The 25,805-nt window shown below is 40.7% G+C and overlaps 1 protein-coding gene across 1 annotated transcript in view; it reads left to right on the top strand.

Annotated features, from left to right (window-relative positions):
* Positions 1-3,772: 3,772 nt before the first annotated feature.
* The window catches only part of enpp1 (ectonucleotide pyrophosphatase/phosphodiesterase 1), an 86,693-nt gene continuing 64,660 nt past the window's right edge, over positions 3,773-25,805 (top strand). Inside the window, exons 1-2 of the mRNA XM_017694607.2 lie at positions 3,773-4,212; positions 25,260-25,332. Of these exons, the coding sequence (XP_017550096.2) occupies positions 4,084-4,212; positions 25,260-25,332 (202 nt within the window). The 5' untranslated portion in view covers positions 3,773-4,083. The remainder of the gene's footprint in view (positions 4,213-25,259; positions 25,333-25,805) is intronic.

The following is a 25,805-nucleotide window of genomic DNA, read 5'->3' as shown; positions in this document are numbered from 1 at the left end:
TATATTTCTAAGCACTTGTTAGTTTCTGGGTAAAGCTTATCTGCCACTCCACTGCTCATGGCTGCAGCAGAGAGTACACCAGCCAAATAAGATTCGAGGAGAAAACGGCTCCTTCATCATGAGAGAGTAACTGGCCTCTTTTTCACCATGATTATATATTCAAATGTGTTATTAATGACATTACAACTATATGGAAGTGTTAGATGTTCTATTCATTTATATTCATTTGTTTCCGGTGGCGTGGTGGGTAGCGCTGTCTCCTCACAGTGAGAAGGGCCTGGTTTCGAGTCCCCGGCCAGGTGACCAGTGTCCTCTCTGTGTGGAGTTCCCGTGTTCTCCCAGTGTCTGTGTGGGTTTCCTCCAACAGTCCGAAGACATGCAGTCAGGCCAACGGGACATGCTAAATTGCCCCTGGGTGTGTGTGTGTGTGTGTGTGAAGGTAAATGTCTGTCTGTCTGCCCTGCGATGGACTGGCGGCCTGTCCAGAGGGTATCCTGCCTTCTGCCCAATGACCGCAGGGGTAGGCTCCAGCACCCCCCCACCCTGAGGGAGAAGCAGCTTAGAAAAGCCACAGTGTCTCAGAAATGTTGATGTTTTGCCCATAAACTAGGCGTAAAAGTGTGGCTAAGTTAGCTAATGCTAATCAACAGCGGCTAGCTAGCCTCATTGATGAATACAGAAGGTATGTTTTGTATAAAACATGGCAGATATACAGAGGAAAATGCTGAAATGATAAAATAAAGAAACATTTGACTGTCATGACTATGTTTTGTCTTTCATTTGCAGTGAGGGAGTTTTTACCACATACGTCAATCTGTTTTTGGATCACTTGAGGGCAGGGTTACCCAGAATTCTTTGAGGTTTCAGTTTCTCCATGCTAAAGCACAGGACTAGGGGCTTTTCACATGCTTTTGTTTTACTCACCATAAAGTAGCAGGCTGCTAACTGAGCTCTCAGTAGGTAAAATCATAAGGCTTTGCTCTAATAGCCATTTTCATCATCAATAGTTATCAGCAATATTTTTGTTGACACCACTAAATCTGTGGGTTCTCAATCATTGCTGATATCAGCTGAGTGATATATAGTTGGGTTCTAGTGGAGGATGCAGATTATTTTCTCTTTTGAGTTGAAGGAAACTTATTTGCTATGGACAAAACTGTAAAATGATGGAATGTTCCATATAAGAAGTATGCAAATTGTTCTGTATATACACAGAATATGTAAGGTTATTTAACAGAAGTTTTGCCATTAAACGAGTGATGGAACTATGTTAATTTTACAGAAAATTTACAGGCAATTGTTATTTTTACATAGTTTTTTTGTGTAAAGTGTACATCTCACCCATAAGTACGGGAACGACAAAGCTACTTCTTTTGTTTTTGCTATACACTGAAGACATTTTTGTTTGAGTTCGAAGGATGAATATGAGGAGATCGCCTGGGGAGAAGTTGGGGGTTAGGTGTCTTGCTCAAGGACACCTCAGTCATGTGCTGCCGGTTCGATCCCCAGAGCCGACAGCACGTGACTGAGGTGTCCTTGAGCAAGACACCTAACCCCCAACTGCTCCCCGGGCGCTGCAGATTGGGCTGCCCACCGCTCCGGGCAAGTGCGCTCACTGCCCCCTAGTGTGTGTGTGCTCACTAGTGTGTATGTGGTGTTTCACTTCATGGATGGGTTAAATGCGGAGGTGAAATTTCCCTGTTGTGGGACTAATAAGGGTCTCTTAATCTCAGTATTTTTTGTTGCTACCATCAGGCTCTCTTGCTGCTGATGAGTGGTTCGCATCTTCGCATCATCTTCAAACGCTAGCGTGTGATACCTTCACTCATGCCCTGTGAAGGTTGTTGGTGATGTCAGTGACTAATGCTTTCGGGAGTTTTTCTTCACAGCTCACAGTGTTTCTGTCATCAGCTGCTGTTGTTTTCCATGGCCCAACTGTTTGATGTCTGGTTGTTAGGAACAACCAGTTCATTCCGAACTGTTGACCTCAGAACAAACGCAGAAATCCAAGGCTCTGATCAAGAGTAGATATTCCAAGCTATTAAATGTAACAAGCCTTTTAACAGGGCACACCTGGGCGAAAAGAAATATCTCTCAGTGACACGTTCCGGTATTTTTGCTCACTTGAAATATGGGTGGGTCTAACCACATGGGCGCATGCCACGCTCTACATTTAACAAATCTAGGTATAAATATCAGGAAATAAAAGCTGAAATTCTGACCTATCTTTTCATATAGGGATGGGCAATATGGCAAAAATATTATTTCACGATATTTCAAGACATTTTCATGATCAGTGTGTCTGAGATCCTGTCATTTGGAACAGACAAAATAGAACATGTATTGCCACATATAAAACCCTATAATATCCTATAAAATCCTAAATCGTATTAATAAATCTACAACTGCAATGTTTTATTTGATGTTTTACAAACTACACTGCACCAACTAAATTAAACAGGCCTAATTATGCTCACTTTGTAAAGAAACATAGTTAGTCAGTGTTCTTTAAGTACATATTGTGGCATCATTTATCACACTAATGATAAAATATCATCATATTGCCCCTCCCTAGTCTCATCATGTGATCTTAAATATCGATTTTATTCATTCATAAATCTACCGCTTTTCTTAGTTTCTACAAGACACAAGCATCAGAGAATTGATGTGAATTCAGTGAAGAAGAGACACCGCATTGGTTGAGAGTTTGAGAAAGTTTGTTTGTGAAGAAAGAATTTAGCAGGTAGACGTGAACATATTCTAGGGCAGGGGTGCACAACTCCTGTCCTGGAGGGCTGGTGTCCAGCAGAGTATGGTAAGGGATCTACACAAATGTGCTTTGACTAAATAACATTTTACATTTATGGCATTTGGCAGACACTCTTATCCAGATTGACTTACAACTTGATCATTTTTACACAGGTAGGCCAAGGTAGTGTTAGGAGTCTTGCCCAAGGACTCCTATTGGTATAGTATAGGGTGCTTGAACCTCGGTTTACAGCACAGAAGGCAGAGGTGTTAACCACTACACTATCCAACCACATCCCGTTGTTGACCACATTATCAAAGTTAAAAGTGTGAGCACTAAGTTAGATTAAATAGATTAAAAGTGTGAGCACTAAGTTAGATTAAATAGATTAAAAGTGTGAGCACTAAATTAGATTAATGTTGTAAAATCAATAAAACGTTACCAGAAACAGATAAAAGCAAAAATGAACACGGCTTAGTGAGGCGAAACAGGCCTACACACATGTTTATTCATATATAAGGTCATGGCTGTATGAGAAGAGCAAAATAAAACACAAAATAAATTATTTCAAAATAAAATCCCCTGCTACTCTAAAAAAAATGATATCTTGGCAAGGGAAATGACCTAAAAGCCAGTCGATATATTTATGTTGAGATTTTTAAAATTCATTATTTAGATTATGCATCATATTTTTTAAGTAATTTTATCAAGTAAAATTATCACTATGTTGCCAATATATCGAGCTAATTTTACTACAATGATTTAAAAGAAGTAAATTATGTCTCGAAATAAGTTAAAAATTCTCATTACAACAACATGAAGCTCAACATGAGGAACATTAGATATATCGGCTAGATTTAAGACCATTTCACCCCCAGATACTATTTTTTTACAGTGTACTGTCACACTGCTATACTGTAAAACACATTAACTGTACGACCACAAGGGGGCGCTATGTCAGCGGCTCCTTTAAAGTGCAAAGAAGTGATTATTTGCGTAGACATATGAGGCACCGGGCTTTTATTTGAGATGGTTCGAGGTTTTAAATGGTTCTTCTGCCATTTAGAAAGCAAACTTTGAACGAAAGAGCCAAACAATAGATCTAATCTATCAAACGCTGTCCGGTCAGCTCAGAATTACGCTGGAATGAATCAAAGCTTTAAGCTGCGGGGGCTGTGAGCTGTAATCGTACCCTCTAATGCAGCCTGGAGACGTCATGAGAGGAGGGTGGTCTCTCAAACTTTGCGAACAGCAACGCTGACAGAGCCTGGAAGTGTTCGCTTCAGAGCCAGACGTGCTGCACTCATTACAGCTGCTGTAGAGAGTGACTAACGATGGAAGTGGCCGAGGGAGATGAGCGGGCGCCCGGCCATGCAGCCACTCTGCTCGGGGCAGGACGGACCCAGAAACACGGCAACGCCGCTAAAAACGGGACGTCCAGTAAAATGAAAATCATAGCTGGGGTGAGTTTCGTCTCATTCATACCGACACTACGGCAGTACATGAGAGCAGAAGCCGTGTCTGAGCCACAAAGCTGGTGGGTCAAAGTCTCTCCTGACTCAGTTTGTCTTTCTCCTCCACCGCAAACACGGGCGACTCTGGAAAAGACAGACTCTCCATTCATTAGCAGAAGGAATATGAGGGCAAAGGGTCGAGCAGAAAGTGCGTTAAATGTCCAGCTAGTGAGCTAATTCTTCTGCTTTTGTGCTTCAGGTCATTCTAGCCGTCACCCACATTCAGTTGTGGTGATTCCTACTGAAACTGCCGTCTGTTTACAGCCACTCAGCTCAGCAGGAGTGAAGGACGTTACTGAGCGAGGTGTCCGACAGTTATGAGGCATGTGAACACTTGAGGTAGTGGACGTTGACCTGGTTAAAGAGGTTAGCCTTCTCGTTATTAGGACCAACAGATTTCCACAGTGCTCTGGAAACGTCTTTCACTTATAGGTGAGCTACCTGTGGGTACCTGTAAGTACACTTATACCTGTACGCAGTTAGCCTTATCGTTAGCTCACCGTCAGCAACAACAAAGATTACCACAGTCCTCTGGTGAGAAGATAAAACAAACACCTTTCTTTAATACCTTCAGTATTCACGCCAAGGCTGAAGCCGGCTTCTTAATAGAATTTTTCCGTTCCACCTTAAATGGTGCGGCAGTTACATATTACCGCCGGCAGATGGCGCGTTTTAAATGCGAATAAATGAGTTCTTCAAAACGTGAAGGGAATCAGATCTAAACAGTCATTTAAAGTGACTTAGTGTGAGGTGCTCTCTTCCAGAGCAACTACTCACCTGATCTTGCTCTAAAACACGTTAATTTTTCACTGCGGATGGGTACAGGCAGTTATAAGACAATATAGTTCCAAACAATGTTTATTTACTATCCAGAACCACCAGTGATCTATGTTTACATTTACGGCATTCGGCTGGCGCTCTTATCCAGAGCGACTTACAGTTTGATCATTTTTACACAGGTAGGCCAAGGTGGTGTTAGGAGTCTTGCCCAAGGACTCTTAGTGGTGTAGTGTAGGGGGTTTGAACCCCAGCCTACAGTGTAGAAGGCAGAGGTGTTAACCGCTACACTATCCCAACCACTATGTGCTGTTGGTGATGGTAAAATAGTCATAAATCTCAAAAACTAAGCTTTCTTGCCCTACAACGCCCTGCATGCACCCCTCCGCCATGTCTGGATTAAATAACTGGATTAAAATGCAATACTTTTCCTCAAAACTATCATAAAACAGTACGCCAGGCATCAGGCAGCATATATCTAACGTTTCATGTAATACATTCCTATGAGTGGGCTTATGGAGGCATTCAACTCTTCAGACGTCTGGTTCCTATCATCACTGTTGTGAACAATACTGCTTCTGCAGGTTTCTTTAGCGCTGAGACTTTCATATCAAAGCACTTTGAATGACTTTGCTTACACCTCAGTCATTTAATTAGGTGGAGTTTTTGAAACGTTGGTGGAATTCCCCTTTAAGTGGCGAGGATCCCTTATCTGTATAACATACACATTTGAATGAAAGGGTCACAGTTTTTAAAAAGTCCCGCGCTGCAGTGTTTACAGTAATATGTCTCTTCTCAGGATATATATTGGGTCTTGAGCCTGGTGGTCAGAAACAAGTCTCTACTGAGACTCTACTGGGCTTTACAAGCTAAATGGATGTTTGTGGCTGAATGAGCACATAAGTCATCGGTTCAGGTCTGGTATGTTATGTTTATTTCTGCAGTGAGGTGTTTTCCTCGCCGGGATGACACTCTGTTATATTGTCCTTAAAACAGGGGGCAGTTGTGGGCTGGAGGTCAGGGAACTGGCCCTGTGACGAGAAGGTCGCCGGTTTGATCCCCAGTGTCGACAGTCCGTGACTGAGGTGTCCTTGAGCAAGACACCTAACCCCCAGCTGCGCCGTGGATAGGGCTGCCCACCGCTCTGGGCAAATGTGCTCACCGGCCCCTAGTGTGTGTGTGTATTCACTAGTGTGTATGTGGTGCTTCACTTCACGGATGGGTAAATGCGGAGGTGGAATTTCCCCGTTTGTGGGATTAAAATAGTATCACAACTTCTGTCTGACTTTCAGATATTTGGAACGTCAGGAATTTGTCATTTCCAACAAACTCAAAGCCCCACAAATCTGTGGGTTCTCTAAACCTTCTGATTCCAGATTTTAGGGTAGTCTGTTATTTTATGTCTCAGCCTGAGTGCCATTCATTTAGATGCTCTGACGATCAAGAGATTGGCAGAGCGGCACTTATTAAAGAAGGTTCCTCAAGGGTTCTTTAGTAATAACAGTGGTTCTATTTGGAATCATGAGTTCTGTATAGAATCATTTCATGTTTAAATAGTTCTTTACATGGTAAAATGGTTCTTCAGATTGATAGTGAGTGTGTTGTAGATGTGCTCTAATGTGTTCTGTGTGAACCTTCCTGAAAACTGTTCTAAATAGGTTCTTCTACAAGCTTGATATCATAATAATAGCTATACTACTTTTTTGTTGCTGGATGGAACCATTTTTGAACCTAAAAGCTTCTGTATAGCACTATACACAACAAATTCAAATATAGCCACTTTATTACTCCAGAAAACCTGGTGCACCTGTCTTCTGCGTTTTATATGCAATATGAATGATGGTAACAAAATGAGGACTGTTTCTCCTTAACAGTGCCCTGCATTTTAGTGGCATTAAATGCTTCAGACGTCTGGTTCCTGACGCCACCATTGGGAATAATTAAGAGTCACAAGTTGCTCTAGCAGAGGCATTTCACATGGAACCACCCTGAAAGACTCTTTACATCTTAACCACTTAATGTTGCAGAAATCTGTACCATCTAAATTCAGCAGAATGTAACTTATGCACCACTTCAGGTGGAATGGACAGGTCAGAATAACAAGCCAGTCTCTTGGATTAAGCTTTCCCCCGTGACATACTTTCACGCCATTGTACCTGACGAGTAACCCGAGTTTCATGTTACTTAGTCAGAACAGAGTGAAAGCTCCTCAATGAGCCTGTCACAATTATCACATAATCACCTGATCACAATGACCTCAGCTTAATTTTACAGTTATGTGGTTCCATTATTGGATGTTTATGGCACAACAAACAGGATAGAATTGCGTGCATTTGAATCAGTTTGAGGCAAATTCATGCTAAAGAGCATTAAACCTGTGTGCTGAGTCGTTTAAGTTTAAGCTTAAGTGATACTGTTTTGATCCCACAACCGGGGAAATTCCATCTCCGCATTTAACCCATCCATGCAAGTGAAACACCACACACACACTTGCCCGGAGCGGTGGGCAGCCCTATCCACGGCGCCCGGGGAGCAGTTGGGGGTTAGGTGTCTTGCTCAAGGACACCTCAGTCATGGACTGTCGGCGCTGGGGATTGAACCGGCAACCTTTCGGTCACAGGGCCAGATCCCTAACCTCCAGCCCACGACTGCCCCAAATTCCCAATATGATGTTGTCGCTTGTTTAGAGGGCGGCGATGAGTAATATTTGTTTATTTGAGCTATAGCCATCTCTGGTGTAGCTGGGTGCTATTATGTATTGACTGCTGCTTTCGAAAAGACTACTAAAAAGGTCTACTGCTCGATTCAGGGTTTGATAGGATAGAGCTCTTTCTCTGTAAGTGAGGGTCAGATTGCAGGCGAAAGCTTGTTTTTCCCCACTGTGTGGTGCTCTCATTGTGTCTCATCAGGACATTGCCAGGTGCTCAAATTTCCCCACTAAATGATACGCTTGAAATGCCCCATTTCTCATTTCTCCTTTTCAGCGTCACAGTGGCTTACATCCAATATCACACTTCTTGGAACAGGAATAGGCTCTCAGGTTCAGCTACTCTAACACCATATCTCAGTTACTGAGACAGCTTCTTCAGGGTTCATCATGCTTACAATAAGAAAAGCATGTCGGGACCATAAGGATGAGGGCACGGAAAAAAGGTTTGGCTTGAATAAGGCAAGGCCTGTGCAGTCTTGGAGGTTGTGCATTCCAGCCTTTGGGGTAGTGTCACTGAAAGATCTCCAGCTTTGGAGAACTTCATTAGAGGGATTTCTAAGAAGGCCTGTATTAATGGACTCAATGGGTTGGTATGTGAGGGAGGAGAAGTTCAGAGGAGGTGGAAGGGGAAAGTTCATGGAATGCTTTAAATGGGACTAGAGCTGAACTGGATAGAGGCTGTAACTGGACGCCAGCGAAGTGGTTGAAAGGGGGAGGTATAAGCAGATTCTCTGGTATGTGAGCAGAGATTTGGATGTATTACGGTTAGTCGAAGGCTTCGAGGGGGAAACCTGCAAAAAAGAGTTGCAGTAATCAAGATGTGATGCAGACAAGACCACAAGACCAGACTTGGACTTGTATTTCTGCATCATAAAAGCCGAAACGGGAGAGGAGGCGGGTGATATTGAAAACATGGCTTATGGTATTTAAATGTGACGGGAAGTCAAATGTGATTTTTAATTTTGGAATTGTCTACCTTGAGACCCTAACAGCATGATCTGGCATCCAGAGAGCAGTGGGCTGAGCGTTATAGAAGATACACTCACTGGCCACTTTATTAGGTACAGTTGCTTGTTAACACAAATAGCTCATCAGCCAATCACATGGCCATGGCTTTATTTTTTTTTTTACATCAAAACTATGCTTACTTGTATTTTAAGCTGATGATCCAGTTGCATGTAATTGGATAGCTAATGTATTGTGGTGTTTGTATTGGGCCGTGCTGCCGTGAGCAGCAGAACTTGATTGTGATTTGATTGATTGCAGTTTAATGACAGCATTCTGTTTCCAGTGGGTACAAGAGCAGTTGGCAGAAATACTAATTATGAAATAAGAGACAGACATATCACTGAGGCATGTAGAGCGTTCCTTCTTCACAGCTCAGGGCGTAACAAGACATGACTGGATTGTCAGAGAGAGATTTTTTATTGTGTATTTGATGTGTATATTGCATATTGTATATAACGAACATTTAAATGCTGTGTAAAACCCTATTTGGGTGGGATTAGATAAAGCCAGCTTACAGAGGATGTTGGTAATGTTTATGACCAATTCGCATGGGATAAGAACTGTTGGTATAAATGACCGAGGGGGGAGTGGCTATTCGTTTTATGCACCGACTATCCAGAAAAGTGTTAAACATCATCTGTTCACCATAGCCGTCTGTCTGGCTGTCTTGTGAATACAAAGTGTCGTCAACATTGGAATTAGTTTGGGAATTCTTTAGTTTGGGAATTGCTTCTTTGAGTACCTCCATACTTAAGAAACTTCTTTTTCCCCAGAATATCATAGACTTTTTACTGACCAGTTGATTTGCATGGACTTAATATAATGAATTATTAATAGCTTAATAGTGAAACAGTAATAGTGGAATCCATACTGATGTAGGAACACACAGTTGTTAAAAATTGCTGTCATGGCAGATTTAAATGGGCCTAAAAACGCTGGTAAAGATGACCTTAACCCACCTCCTTATGTGAAACTTATTCTGGTCAAATGTGATTTAAGTTGTGGGGTTTTGGAGACCTCTCTGGTGGAAATGTGTAATTACATGCAACATCAGTTGTGTTTTGGAGCCCTTCCCTAAGCGAAAGTATGTAAGTGAACTATCTACTACTGTCATCATATCTTCATCCGTGAAATGTTTATTTTGCCTTTAAGACCTAAACATCGAGCCGAGTCTTCTTTTTGAGTCTGTGCCTGTGGCGTTAATATGTAATGACATGGTGCTAAATCCCATCAAATCTGACCTGACGCCTCTGACTTTGAAATTGCTGTTTAAGGCTTTACAGGGTGACTCGCAGCAGCACACATACAACAGATTTAAGACTGCAGTTTGTCTTTTGTTTATAATTTCAGTGGCAGAGCGAGGACAGAGGCCTTGCGTAGGTCAGGGAGGCATTCTTTTGACAGTGATCCGCATTTAGCAGGGGTGTTGAAGGTGGATACAAGATGCTATCTTGAACACCAGAATGTCTTTGGAAGGCACATGGTAAGATAAAAGAAGCTTCGTTTCACTGTGTGGAGGTGGTGTGTGGATTGACATAATTATAGGTTTGGTGGTGGGCTTTGAAGTTATAGCGGCAGATTATCTTGCATGTGAGGTGAAAGATGGAGCAAGGAAAGAGAAAAGGCCAGGGAGTATGAGTGTGCTTGGATGACTCTTGTGGTTCAAGTACAGCCATGGAGTCAGCAGAAAGGATGTGGAAAATGTCAGTGGGTCAGCACAAACTTCGTTGGTCTCAGACAGCAACATAAGGTCATCACTGGCTGAAAACCTTACACAAGTTACAGAATCAGCAAACTAGGGTGCATAAGCTACGCAGGGAGACGTACTAGTACAGCACTGCAAAAACAAAAATAAACTGGGTGGAAAAAGGAAGAGTAAACTCAGTGCAGGGTTGGGTTGCATGGTATTGCACGGTATTTAAAAATAATGACGGTATTTTAAATTCTGACTTGGTAAATTTCTGTTCTGTGTCTGAACAGCTAAATAATCTGTTACCACCCAGTCTAGGGCCAGGCCGTAACAGACAATGAGAGTGGGCTCTCTACCCAGAGCCAGACCAGACACCGAACACCATTTAGCCCAGAAAATGACAGGTTTATTTTCTTCAGAAGCTCAAACAAGCTGGGTTGATGGCTTCAGGGACAAGCATTAGCCAAAATAACAAAATTCATGATTTCAAACTTACTAAACTAAAAACAAAAGAAACAAAAGGCATATAGGCTACCCTAACTCCCTACCTCAAACAGGAGAAGGTAACCAAAACAACACGGCACCTGTCCCCTACTTTCACCCAGCTTTCAAAGCATAATCAGTCACAGTTTTAACAGCAGAAGTGAAGAGTGCCTGGCTGGTCTGCACAGGTGTTCGTCCAGGTCAAGTCAGAGGGGAGAAAAGCCCTAAACGTCTCCCAAGATGGTGGCTTCGCGAACTCTTATACCCCGGTGCGCCCCTGTCTGGCCAATCATGGGGACACGCAACAGGAAAACACAAAATGCCAGCACAAGGCACATGAAAGGTATATTACATTCTGCTGGTTTATATTTTAGAGGGGCCCACTGATTAGCGGTGTGGGAGCTGACCAATAGGTGGCGCTGTTAGAAAGGGGGGTTGGGGGGGATCAGAGCCAGGAAAGATTTTAAAGGGGAGCCTGGCCACTTTCTGTTTCTGTCATTCTATGGAAACATCCATTTTTGTGTCCCTAGCATTTACACTTGAAAAACATGGTAGGATTACCATTGATTCATATTTTAAAATAAATGTAGTGGTATTGGTTTTAAATCAATTATCTTGAATTTCAAGCCCCACAGAAGAGCTCATCCTCACTGTCGCGTGTAAAGGATGAGGCCATATTTTGAGGTAAAAAACACATTTTTCTGCAATTTTCACTGCAAAAATCAATACATGACTATGAAATATATCATTTATATGACAAAAGAAAACAAATGCCAAATAAGTCTAACGAAAATTGTGGTCCCCAGGAGTCGTATCACTAATGCTGATACTGCGTAACGAAAAATCTCTTATTTTGAAATAGAAGTCACACTGATGACGTCCCTTGACTTACTTTGACCTGTTTTCTGAAGATCTATGAAGAAAAGCGTGCTGAGTCTCTTTTCAGAGACTCTCTTTTCACCAAAAGTTTCAGTCAGTGGTGTGACCCACTTTTTATTCTTTGGTAACCGTGAAAAAATAGAATACAGATGGATTAAATTGCATATTTTGGTGGAGAGTCCATGTTTGACATCATGTTTGATACGCCGTAGCAGCCGTTTTTTAAAACGTGAACGTTTCTTATGTGAAACACCAGTGACGATCAGTAACACCAGTGACTCCTATGGATAGATAAAAGTGGACGTGTATGTAGAATGACCCGTCTCCCACTATATCAACAACATGACATTTACAGCATTTGGCAGAGGCTCTTATCCAGAGCGACATACAGTTAGATAAACCCCCTTTTCATTTTTGGAAAACAAAAGGATGTATTCCTTTAAAAACCAAAGAAAACAACGCTATCTTTCCGATTTTCTACAGCAAACCTTACCACCATGTGATGATTGGTTGACAAGCTGATCAGCTTAATGGCCAAAGTGAAGCAGTTCGCACTCATTGATGTCAGCTAAGCATGAACAAAGCATCATGGGAGCCAAAGCGTGCTCTGAAGCCACAGCAACTCTGCACTGGACAATCAAGGGTCTGCTAACCATATGGAAACTGTAGTATAGACAAGTTGAGTTTTTTCAATTTAAAAAATCATTAAATAAAATTTGACTGGATCAGCAGTGATTAGTTGGTCATTTGCATATTAATGCATATTTAAAATTCTCATACTGCTGCAGAGAAGCAAAGATTGCCACTTGTTGAGATTGTTATTGGTCAGTTTATTCTGTTAATGGAAACTTTGTTATTTACTCTATAACAAATGTGATTGATAGCAACAGCCCCATATAGGATGTGCAAACCATTCTGACGTCTGTACAGGAGAGTAATCGGCAATGATAAAATTTCAGCGTGCAATAACGAAAGTACCTGTCTGACCGGAAGTCTCTTCAATTTCAATATTCCCACCTTCAATCAGGGAGCTGTTTCACTTTCTGGAATTGAAGGCAGTCAGAAAAGAGGATGGCTGCAGAGATGTGAAAGCTGCTGCCGTGGCTTCTGCAGGTGCAAAGCAAGGCCTCCAGCACTGCTATAAAGGTTACAAAAGACAGAACAGGAAATGAAACAGGGTCAGGAAGATATATAAGCAGGTGTGCAGTGTCGTAATACGTAATTCGGTCACTGAGGTGGAAACAGAGCCATTCAAAGTGTTGCGATGTGAAATGGTGCATTGTAGATAAAGCATGATAGGAACCCGGGGTCACTGTGTCTACAAGGTACATGCAAAATGACTGGAACTTATACATGCACATCCATTGATATTGATACCCAAGAAGTACCTCTCTCATGTCTCATGACCATTTCATGTAATAACTTTCCTGGAGAGAGCCTTTCAACTTTTTAGACGTCTGGTTCCTATCACCACCACTGTAAGCAGTTCTGACTTAGTGAGCTTCTCTAGACTGGTGCATTTCACATTAAACCACTTGAGATGGTCATCATCAAGATTTACTTCCCCAGAAGTTCCCCTTCCAGTGCACTGGTATGTAAGATTCAAGGGCATACAGTTAACCTCTGTGAATCCATTTGACTATTTTTCCATAGTTAATTTACCAATCGTACTAATTAAAGCACAAAAGATCACATTGTAGCAGTGTTTGGCAATACAGACGTAAATGTACATCACCATATGTTCTATTATTTGGACAATAACTATCATAGTAAACAAAGTAATAATATAAGCAACTGGAGTGGGCGATATGGCAAAAATATCGCAATACTTTTTTATGATACACAGTGCATATCACAATATTTTGTGGCAGACACAATGCACTGGTAGTGTCACATTTGAAAACAGGCATCCGGAGCTCTCGGTCCAGTGATTCTTATTCAGTATTTCACACACTGCACCTCACTAAATCCAACTAATCAGGCCTAATTATGCATTTTCTTTTTTTTTTTTTTTGATACTTAAGTGTTTATTTAGATTTTTTTTCACAATATGCACAAAAAACACTTTAAAGAATTAAAGACACAAATACAAATGATAATTATAACCCCATCCATAGTACTAAAGATCTCTGTGTCCTTAACGGAAGAAAGAAAGGGAAAAAAATAAATAAATAATAATAAGATAAATAAAATAATATATAAATAATAACAACAACAAAAAAAGATAACAGTAATAATGTCATAACAAAATAAGAGTATAAAAATATTAAATCCACCCAGGTTGCCGAAAGTCGAAAGATTGTGTGTTAAAGATTACAGTATGTTTAACAGTTCTTTTATTCCAGTTTATTCATCCTTGTTCGTTTCTGTGATGGCATATACTGTCCATTTGCTCCAGTTATTATCAAAAATTATTCCCCTCAGTCGAAGCTGGTAAGTCATTTTTTCCAATACATAAATTTCTCTAACAATTTCTACCCATTGTTCAAAAGTGGGGGGGTCCGATTTGCCCCAATTTCGCGTTATTGCTTTGTTGCTTGCTATCAGCAAAATCTTTGTTAAATACCTATCACTGTCTAAAACATAGTTATTTATATCACCAAGATACATAACTTTGCATTCTTTGGGTATTGGGTAGCCCAAAATGTCCTTGATGCCCTCATTTATTTTCTCCCAGAAAGAATGTAGTTTATCACATTCCCAGAAGACATGAGCGTGATTGGCCACCATATTTGTACAGAGTCTCCAACATGGTTGATGTTGCCCAATTTGTTTACTCTTTATTTCGGGTGTTATAAAATATCGAGTCCGATTTTTCCACCCAAATTCTTTCCATATTCTTGAATTAGTAGTAGTGTGTGGCACCCTGCACATTTTAGCCCACTCTTCCTCTGTAATATTGATGTTAAGTTCCTTTTCTCATTTAACTTTTATATATACAGTGGAGGAGGCATTACATTCTCTCAGGCTATGATAGAGATGAGATGTTGCCCTTAGTTTTGTTCCACTATATGTTTTTACAACAGCATCGATGACTGCATTAAGAGACTTTGAAATTTGCTCACCTTGTAACTCATTTATAAAATAGTTCCTTATTTGTAATATCTAAAGAAATCTCTATCCCCCAGGCCATACCTCTTTTTTAATTCCTGGAAACTAATTAGATGTCCATTTTTAACATTGTACAGACTGCTGTCACGCCCTTTGTTGCCCACTGTCTGAAGCTATGATCTATTAAGCTTGGTTTGAATCTCTCATCGTAGGCAAACCAACTTAATAGTTTTATGTGTCTACCTAATTTGTGTCGTTTGATAAAATCAAACCACATATCTAATGTATGAATACTAATACAGTCTATTGAATCTTGTAGTGTCTTTGTAAGTTTCATATTACCAAGAAGGGACTGGATTGGAAATTGCCATACAGTCTTCTCTATGTCTTTCCACCGTGCATAATAATTTTCGTCACACCATTTAAGTAATGGTCCCAGTTGGGCTGCCTGGAAATAGTCTTTAAGATTTGGCAGTGACACCCCACCCCTTTCCCTGGGCAACTGTAAAGTGGAGTAATTTATTCTAGGCTTTTTTCCATTCCAGATGAATCTGGAAATCATTTTATCCCAAATGTTGAAACTTTCTTGGGGTATTTTAATAGGAAGTGAGTGAAACAGGTATAAAAGTCTGGGAACTACATTCATTTGAATTATTTCAATTCTAGAACTAAAATCCAGAGGTAGTAAGGACCAGTTTTCCAAATCTCTCTTGATCTGTACATGGATCTGGTTGTAGTTTGTTTTGAAAAGCTGGGAGAGATTTCTTGTTAAAAACACACCAAGGTATTTTATTGTTTTTGCTTCCCATTTCAGTTGGAACATCTTTTGGATTTCTTGAGAGGGCGTATAGTTGAAGGCCAAGATTTGTGTTTTGTGAACATTTATTTTGTAACCTGAATGTTTTCCATATATACTCGGTAATTCCATCAGGTTTGGGAAGCATGCATTAGGGTTCCTTAAGTAAACTATGATATCATCCGCAAATAGGCTGACAATATGCTTTTGTCCTTTTATAGTAATTCCCTGTGGGTCTTTACTCTGACGTATAACTTGCGCTAATGGTTCAATATATATGGAGAATAGGAGCGGTGACAAGCCGCATCCCTGCCGAGTACCTCTTGTGAGCGTTATCCTTTCTGTTAGACTACCATTAAATTTTATCCTGGCCGTTGGATTTTGATATAAAGTTTTGATACACTTAATTGAATCTTTACTAAATCCAAATCGTTCTAACACTAAATATAGAAAACCCCAATTCACACTATCAAAAGCCTTCTCGGCATCGAGGCTTATCATTATAGCGCTCATCCCAGTCTTTTGCACTGAGTCAATAATATGTAGAGTTCTCCTAATATTGTCTTGTGTTTGGCGACCTATAATAAAACCTGTTTGATCTTCATTAATTAGCTCTGGCAGAAAAGTCATATATCTTTTTGCTATAATAGAGGTATATATCTTGTAGTCCACATTAAGAACTGAAATAGGGCGGTAATTACTACAATATTCTGGATCCTTGCCTTCCTTGGGAATTAATGATATTATTGCATCCTTCCAAGATGGTGGCAGTTGCCCTTTTTTAAGCGTCCAATTAAAAGAAGAAACTAGTAGAGGGGTTAATTCTTCTTTAAATGTTCTGTACCACTCTGCTGGAAAGCCATCATTACCTGGGGATTTGTCTGGATATAGCTTCATATATTTCTTTTTGAGTAATAGTGGCCATAAGTTGTTCATTTTGTATTTCACCAATGGACGGTAGATCTAGAGAGTTGAGGAATTGTCTTATCATAATTTCGCTAGAAGCAAGTGGTTGTGTATATAAAGTTTTATAATATTCCTTAAACACATTCTCAATTTCCATTGGATTATACAAATGCTGACTGGAATGAGAGTCCTTGATCTTATATATTGTATTTGCATTCTTTTGTTTACGTATCCGTCGTGCCAATAGCTTGGTAGCCCTGGCCCCTGCCTCATAATATGTCTGTTTTAGGAATCTTAGTTTTTTTCTCTACCTCTTCTCTTAGAATATTATCTATTTCTTGTTGTGTGGCCCTCTTTTGTTGTAGAAATTGTGTTTGACGAGTATTCTGATATTGTATTTCTAAAGTTCTTAATTTCTCAATCAGGCTAAAATATGTTGCTTGTTTAAGTTTTTTAAGACGTGACGTAATCGCTATCAATTTCCCTCGAATAACGGCCTTGAGCGCATCCCATAAAATTGTTGGTTCTGTTTCCCCTGTGTCATTTTCCTCAATATATCTTCTAATTTCTATTTTAATTTGATCAATTATTGTTTTGTCGTTTAAAATACCTACATTTAACCTCCAGGTAGTGTTTTTCTGCCTGTTACCTAAGTGTACATCTAGATGTACAGTGTTATGATCTGATATATCAGCTGTTCCAATTTTACATTCTATTACCCTATGTAGTTCCCAGCTATTCATAAATATATAGTCGATTCTTGAGTGTGTTTTATGTGGGTTGGAGTAATATGTATAATCTTTTTCCAATGGGTGAAGTTCCCTCCAGACATCGACCATTCCTTGTTCTTTCAAAATGGTGTTCATGAATTTGGTAATGTGCATTTTGTTTCTGTTAGAGCTTGTGGTATCCATATTCCGATTTAATATTATATTTAGATCCCCCCCACAGATCACAAGGCCTTCTGATTCTGAGGCAACTATTCTAAACAGGGATTGAGCATGAAAAAGCATTTATCTCCCTTCTTTATCTGTAACTTCTTTGAAACGTTCAAACGCGACTGAGTTTTTAATAAGTATTACTACCCCCCTCTTATGGCTCTGTTTGTGTGAACTATAAAATGTGTTTCTATAGCCAGTTTTTTTCAGCTTTTCATGTTCCTCTTTTGTTAAATGAGTTTCCTGCATAAATATAACATGAGCCTTAAGCTTTTTCATTTTTAGGATTACTTTGCTTCTTTTGATGGGGTTATTCATGCCATTTACATTCAATGACACCAATTTTATAGTACTCATGTTATTGCTGACAAAGATTTATAACTCTTTCTATGGCCCTGGCAACCGTACAACATATAGTGAACCAAGAAAAGATTGGGGATCTTCATAAACCAGAAAATATGAAAAGGAAAACAGAAAAAGAAGACAAGCAGAGTGACTTCCAAAAACGGGTGCATCTCTTGTGCACCTCCCACGTCGTATCTGTGGGCCGAGGGGAACGTCTCATAAAATATAAGGGCCCCTCCCTAGCAGTAAGAGGTGGGCTTCTCAGCCACCGACTCTCACACACTCTAGTAAAATCTAACTCAACTCGCATAGGAACGCTCCCAACCAAACATTAACTTGTTTACAGAGCAGACCGTCCAACTTGGAACTATACGGACTTTGAATGTGTAACGTTATATTAGCGCATACCAGTCAGGCAGAAGTCTTTTCATCTTATCTTCTCATCTTATCTTCTCATCCTTATTCTTGTAGTTTCAATTTGACTCGATCAGTGGTTGATGGCACTCTGTGATTTCCAGCTTGTTGCCACGGCAGCGTCGTCCGAAGCCGCTCCTCGATCCCCACTTTGGCCGTGTTGCTGCTCGGTAGCACGACCTCTATCCCTCTCCTCCTCGCATCCTCAGCCGCTTCTCTCGCGTTCCCGTACGTTCTTGGGCCGGATTCCCAGTGGATGCGCATCTTGGTCAGAGGTGTTTGGAAACGGATGCCTCTTTCTTTCACGGCTTTCTTAATCCCGATGTACTCCTTACGTTTCTGAATAACCTCCATCGCATAGTCGTGATCAAAAGAAAGCGCCCGACCCTCATACTGGATCTTTTTCTGCCACGCTTTCTTCAAGACTGTCTCTTTTACAGTATATTGGAGAAAGTTCACGATTATGGATCTTGGGGGCTGATCGGAGTTTGGCTTCGGTGCTAAGGCTCTGTGTGCCCGCTGAATTTGCAGTTCCATTTCGCTGGGCAGAGAAAGTTCAGCTCTCAGCAACCGCTCTACAAACATAGGCACAGAGGCGCCCTCTGCGTTCTCTGGTAAGCCAAAAATGCGGATATTGTTTCGTCTACTTCTTGTTCTGTCAGTTTTCTCTTGTAGAGCTCTCTGTTGTTTTAATGTTTCCAAGAGAGCCTCGTTTGCCTCCATACTCCACGATTCAATTTCGCCCACTCTTTGCTCCGCTTCGTCAATTCTGGTAGCTTGTGAGGCTAGCTCTTTCGCCGTTTCTGTGAGTCTCTGATTGATATCTCACTTGAAATGTTCCGGTTCTTCTTTCATTTCTTTTTTGAATTCCTCTTTAAATGTGGCTAGGTCAGAACGAAGTTCAGTATTTAAAACTTTGTATTTCTCTGACAACGTCTTTTAACCCCGAGCGAATTGCTACCGCCGCCTCAGCTTCCATGTTTTCGCCATCGGCACCGCTGTCGTCTGCCTCCGACATGTTTCCCTCGTTCTCTTTATCTGTCAGTTGTTTGCCGTTGTTTTTGGTCTTCCTCTGACTTCGAGTTCTCCCTCCCCGTTCCATTACTGGATAAAAGGCGTAGTTTTAGTCGACTGTGGATTTGGGGGCTCTTTTTCCCGTTTGGTAAATGGGAGCTAGTGGCTTATGCCGCCATCGTTAACCGAGTCCAACCGGAAGCCTCCTAATTACGCATTTTCAATGATTGTGCACAGGTAGGCCAAGGTGGTGTTAGGAGTCTTGCCCAAGGACTCTTGGAATAGTGGTATAGTGTAGGGTGCTTGCCCAGGTGGGGATTGAACCCCAGTCTACAGTATAGAAGGCAGAGGTGTTACCCAGTACACTATACCAACTGCACGGTTCTTCTATTTATTCCCCAATTAATTTTGAGCCTCTGAAAAAGGAGGGACTACATGAAAATTGCTGCAATTCCTAAACAGTCAATGCAATATTGTTGCTAAACCCATTGAATTAACGTTGGACACATCAGCTTAAATTCAAGGGGTTTTCATGATTGCTTCATTTTTAATCTATTGCGGTGGTGTACAAAATGTGTAATGAAGGCAAAATGTAATGCAAAAAAGTTGTCAAAATTCTCTTTTTAACTTTGTATAATGTGACAACATCGTGACATGGTCTCACACAGTCCAGTAGCTTCTTCAGTTCCCCTTTTGGGAACCATTTGTTTTTCTTTCTGTCGCACAATCCCTCCACCTGCTTGTTTTTACTTCCCCAGTTACTCAGTTTTGTGCTTTTTTCTGGGCTCTAAAATAATTTCACTGTTTGCTGTAGCTAATAAAGTACAGCTGCAAGTTTACCACCACACCTGTCGAAGGGGTTTTATAGACAGACGTGTTGTTCCTCATCTTGTTTAACATGTAGCATTGTCTCTGTTGTCCGACAGGGTGCAACAAAAGAGTAAATACTAAAGAGTAAAAGGAAATGATGATGAAGTAATAGTATGTGCCAGCATATCACAGCTATCAAAGTAGTATGTTTCTGCCACAGTTTCATTTTTATACAGTCCTGAGTGAAAAATGTCACAGGAATAACTGAAAAAAAACCAAAAAACAAGCACAAATGTTCTTTACGTTTAATGTAAGTCAGATTTTATTTAAGGAATTCTGGAATGTTTCATTTCAGTCATTGAATGTTTACAAAATGTAAAGAGCAGCTTGTAACGGTTGGGAGTGAGGAGGTGGACGCATGTGCTGAGGTAAGCGACGTATATTAAGGGCAAATCCAGGGTCATAGTCTAGCCGGTCCAGGGTCAAACATCCAACACGGAGAGCAGGAGGGACAGACATGGCGAAATGAACACTGAATCAAACACCAAACACCACGAGAATACAAAGCATCCAACAATTCAGACAGTTCAGACAATTCAAACAAAGACCAGTAACCAGACAGGGCTTAAATACATAAGGGTAAACGAGGGACAGGTGGAAACAAGGTTGGAGACAATCAGGGGCAGAGTCACTAAACAAGGGGGCTGGACTACAAAACCAAAACAAAGAACACGCCGGCAGGACAATCGTGACACAGCTGCTGTGTTAAGATGATTTAGAATAAAAAAAAAGAGAATGTTTCTTGCATAATTTATTCATTGAGGTGTAAACAAAGTCACTCGCAGAAGTTTAGTGTGAGATGCTTTAGTGTAGAGAAGATTACAGACTGAGATTTCTTTACAGGTGGTGATAGGATCCAGAGGTCACAACTTCTACAACACAAATACAGCCATTTTATTTTGTTATCAAACCCCACAAGTGACCCTTCAAGTGTCTTCTGAGTTTTTACAGTCAGGTCCTTAAGTATTTGGACAATGACTGTTTTTGTTAGTTTGCCCATGTACACCACCACAATAGATTGGAAACGAAGCAATCATGAAAACCCCTTGAATGAAAGCTGATGTGTCCAACTTTAATTCATTGGGTTTAGCAAAAATATTGCGTTAACATTTACGGCATTTGGCTGACGCTCTTATCCAGAGCGACTTACAGTTTGATCATTTTTTTTACACAGGTAGGCGGAGGTGGTGTTAGGAGTCTTGCCCAGGGACTCTTATTGGTTTAGTGCAGGGTGTTTACCCAGGTGGGGATTGAACCCCAGTCTACAGCGTAGAAGGCAGAGGTGTTAACCACTACACTATACCAACCACACACAGACATATGCATTCACATCTACAAGCAATTTGGCATCTCCAATTCATCTGACAGCAGGTCTTTGGACTGTGGGAGAAAACTTACGCAGACATGGCAAGAACATACAAAATCCACACAGAGAGGACCCTGGTCGCCCGGCTGGGGAATCAAACCCAGGCCATTCTTGCTGTGAGGCAGCAGCGCCACCATGCTGCCCCTCTTTTCTGGAGTGAAGGCAAAATTGAGTAGCATAAATCGAGGATGAGATTTCTTATCCTGTGCGAGGATCAGACATAAACATTACAGACGTCCAGTAGTAAACACCTCCCTATGTAAAACTAATCCTGCCTGAATTGGGCTTTTGGCGATGCTACGCCAACCTCCATTTCAAGAAGGTACTAAACTGTTTGGCCACTCCTAAAGCTTCTGCTATCTCTCTGATAGGTGTGTTTTGTTTTTTTCAGCCTAATGATGCCCCCTTCACTCGCATATTAAGAGTTCCAATTAACAGCTACCAAATGCATACTCAACACTTGGAATCAACTCCACACCTTTCCACCTCTGTCTATCTCCACAATCTATCATGAAAAAATGAGGGACTAGGCCACACCTGGAATTGAAACTGCTTATCAGTCCAATTACAGTCCAATTACTTTTGAGCCTGTGACAGTGGAGGGAATGTGTTAAAAATGGCTTTAATTCCTAAACAGTTATATTTGTTAAACCCTTTAAACTGAAGCTGAAAGTCAGTCACTTCTTTACTGCTTCATTTCAAATCCATTGTGGTGGTGTACAGTGGCAAAATTGCAACAATTGTGTCACTGTCCTAAAACTTATGGACCTGAATGTAGGGGTAAGGTTGTTAATATTAAAATCTAAAAAATATATATGTTTTTCTTTCTTTACTATTTTGCCTTGCCCTGCTCCTCCACCATGAATGGCTTTTAGAAAATACATTTTAAGTCCAAATAATATCTCAAAACTATTGAAAAACAATGCCTCACGCAACATGCAGTGTTTTTAGGAATATTTCTTATAACCGCTTTCTGTGAGAAGGATTTTAGAAGAATTCATCTCTTCAGCCATCTGGTTCCCATCACCACCACTGTGAACAACACTGACTCATTAGGTTTCTTTAGAAGGATTTTACACCAAACCACCCTGAATGACTTTGTCTGAATGTCTACATATTAACTATTGAATCATGCAGAATATTACAAAGATTAATTATAAATAATCCCATTTAAATAACTGTGGTTGTCTAGTTTAAGATTGCTGGTACTGTTATTTCAAAGGCCAGTATTCATAGTTAACTGTCTAATGCAGTGGAATAGTTGAGCTTGAGCTTGTAAGTCAGGGCTTTATGTGTAAGTCTCTCACAGATTTAGTCCTTGAGTCAATGCAAGCATCACAGCCAAAAGGATCTGCCAAGTTTTTTTAGGGTTAAACAACAGGATTTTCGGGGGAGTATAAAGCTATGCTATACAAGACATAGGCATTCCGGTTTGCAGCTTTCGTGACAGAAAGACATGTGCAGTTGAGAATAGTGTATCCAGGCTTGTGGTCTTAACCTCAGTTATGACAGAATGCTTCCAAAAATGTATGGTATCTGGACTCAAGGCAGATGTAAACTAGACCTACTCAGCTAGGCGTATAGGAACGGTTGAGACATAGATGGCCTTACTTGCTACTGACCGTGTCATTCATTAGTCATTTGAAAGAGACTGTAATGCTTACGCACATCGGCTGTTTCATGTTTAGGCCTGTGTTTCTAGGCAGCCGAATTGGAACCAACCACAAGAAACGTTTCATTGATTTTCATTTTCATTGATTATTATCTATAGTTTTGGTGATGTTTTTATTATGGTATCTTCTGGTGAGAGATTTTTTTTCAATGACCTTCTTCTGCCAATTTCTTCCATTTGATTTGGGTGGGATGGGATTGAGCATAGGTGCCATCAGATCTGCCAAAGTACCAATCAGAGTTAGCAATGTCTATACTCACATTCCTCTCCCTCTCATAATGTGACTGCTCTCCTGCCCAAACAAAACTCCCAGCCAGGGTTATTGGCTGACCTATTCTTGGGTTCTAGAAGTGTGTAGTAAAACTTTGGGCCTGCTGAGTCGCAGTTGAATCTCCAAAGCAATATGTTTCTCTAAGAATCACACAGAGGGGGAAGTTCTTAGTAAAAACCCTGAGATTCCCACAAAGATTACAGGAGGTTAAATGGGCCTAAAACAGGTTCCAAGTCATTGGTTGCCTAATTGTGATGTGAATGAACAAGAACGTATTAACATACATGCCAGTTAAATCAGAAGGAAGGAAATCTGTTCACCTGCTTCATTAGCAGCTACTAGCTCTGTAGGCGACCTGGCCCGTCTTCAGTGATGCCAGAGGATGGAGAAGTTCAGCTCCACACTGCTGGGCTTTAGTTACATTTAGGGCATCATAGTCCTTCAGAGAGGGGGTGTAAGTGTTCTTTATTATCGCCTGACTTAAATGCTGCAGCAGTGACATTCTGGCGTTTCAGGCGTCACCACTGCTGGACTATTTAAGGTGGAATGGGAAAATTAGCTAGCTAGCTACCGAGACATTAGCATACTTTTTATTATTAAGATTCCCTTATTAGTCCCACAACGGGGAAATTTCACCTCCACATTTAACCCATCCAGGAAGTGAGACACCACATACACACTAGTGAATACACACACACACTAGGGGGCAGTGAGCACACTTGCCCGGAGCGGTGGGCAGCCCAATCCGCAGCACCCGGGGAGCAATTGGGGGTTAGGTGTCTTGCTCAAGGACACCTCAGTCATGTGCTGTCGGCTCTGGGGATCAAACCAGCGACCTTCCGGTCACAAGGCTGGTTCCCTAACCTCCAGCCCACGACTGCCCCACCAAGAAGACAACCATGATGTAATGAAACGATCTTAAACTAATATCATACAATGGTTATCGCATTTGTAGTGGAGAAAATACATTTGTGTGTTTCTTTGGTCACTCGGACCGCCGTCTTGCCGTTTTTTCTTTTTTTCTCATAACTCTCCGTTTGGAGTGAGTCTCTGAAAAACCCTTGTTTGGAGGGTCATGTAGCCCTAACACTTCGCCCTACCCCGCTGTCACAACAAGAACTGGGACACCTTAACCTTAGACATGAACACGCAAAACGGAGGGCTAAGGGCCAAGTGGTAAGGGTAAGGGGTGAAATGGGCTTGGGCCTAAATAAAACCAGTAACACATTCACATAACTATAACCAACAGAACAACAACAAACAACTTTTTCCCTTTGTTGAAGGGCACGCACCTCCATGAGCCCTTACTCATGGTCATCTGTATAGCCACACTCCTCTTAGGCACCATCATTGGCGGTGCCACTCACCATGTTTGCATGCAGCAAACACGCTCATTAAGAAAACTCTAAACACCCCTTTTGAGTAACATGTTGATTTTGGATTGGAGACCTAAACTTCGAGCTGGACCTTCTTTTTGACATTGGGCATGTTACCTGGTCTGAAACACTCCAACCTAATCCAACCTGACTTAAAATGGCCATTTCAGGCCTTACAGGGCAACTCGCAGCAGCAAACGGAAACCATATTTTAGTGCGTTTTTCTCTTTAATATCACCAAAAAACATACATAGTGCAGCTTTAAACCATTAAGTAATACATTATGAGAATAAACATTAACATTTTCAATGCATAAAGAAATGCAGTGCTTAAAATACTTACTAATATAATAAAATACTAATGGTTTTATTTGATTTATGTCATCTTTGTACTACTTCTAATAGTTTTTATTCATTTTGTTTTTCCATAGGTTCTTCTTATCTGCTTACTGGCTGTGATCCTAGCGGTCGTGTTTATCTTGAAACTACACTGTGATGTGAAAGGTATGGACTTTACTATTGAAGGTCATGAGTTTGTTCCATTTTTGCTCACAGACGTATTGAAAAAGGTCACATTGTGAACAAAAAATCAATTAATTAAATACTGATGCATTCATACATTTAGCACATATCTTGACTGATGTACTGATATATATATATATATATATATATATATATATAATTACAACGCAGTGTACTAAGTGTATTGTATGAGCAATCTAAGGTTGAGTTTTGAGACGCTAAAAATGTTCTGCCAAAAAGGTTCTACCAAACTGATCTACTGAAATTGACTAACATCCTTTGAAACACTTTGAAAGGGTTCTTCTATTAATCCAAGCTTCATATCATAACAAATGAAGCACCCTTTTTGGTGCTGTATAGAACCATTTTCAAAAAGCTTCTGTACAGAACCATCTACAGCACATTCTCCATCAGTCTGAAAGATGATTTCACGATGCAAAGAACACTTTAATTGC

Source organism: Pygocentrus nattereri, chromosome 25 (assembly GCF_015220715.1).
Source record: "Pygocentrus nattereri isolate fPygNat1 chromosome 25, fPygNat1.pri, whole genome shotgun sequence".
NCBI classification, from domain to species: domain Eukaryota; kingdom Metazoa; phylum Chordata; class Actinopteri; order Characiformes; family Serrasalmidae; genus Pygocentrus; species Pygocentrus nattereri.
The sequence above is the reverse complement of the archived record's forward strand: the minus strand, read 5'-3'. Positions and strand labels throughout refer to the sequence as shown.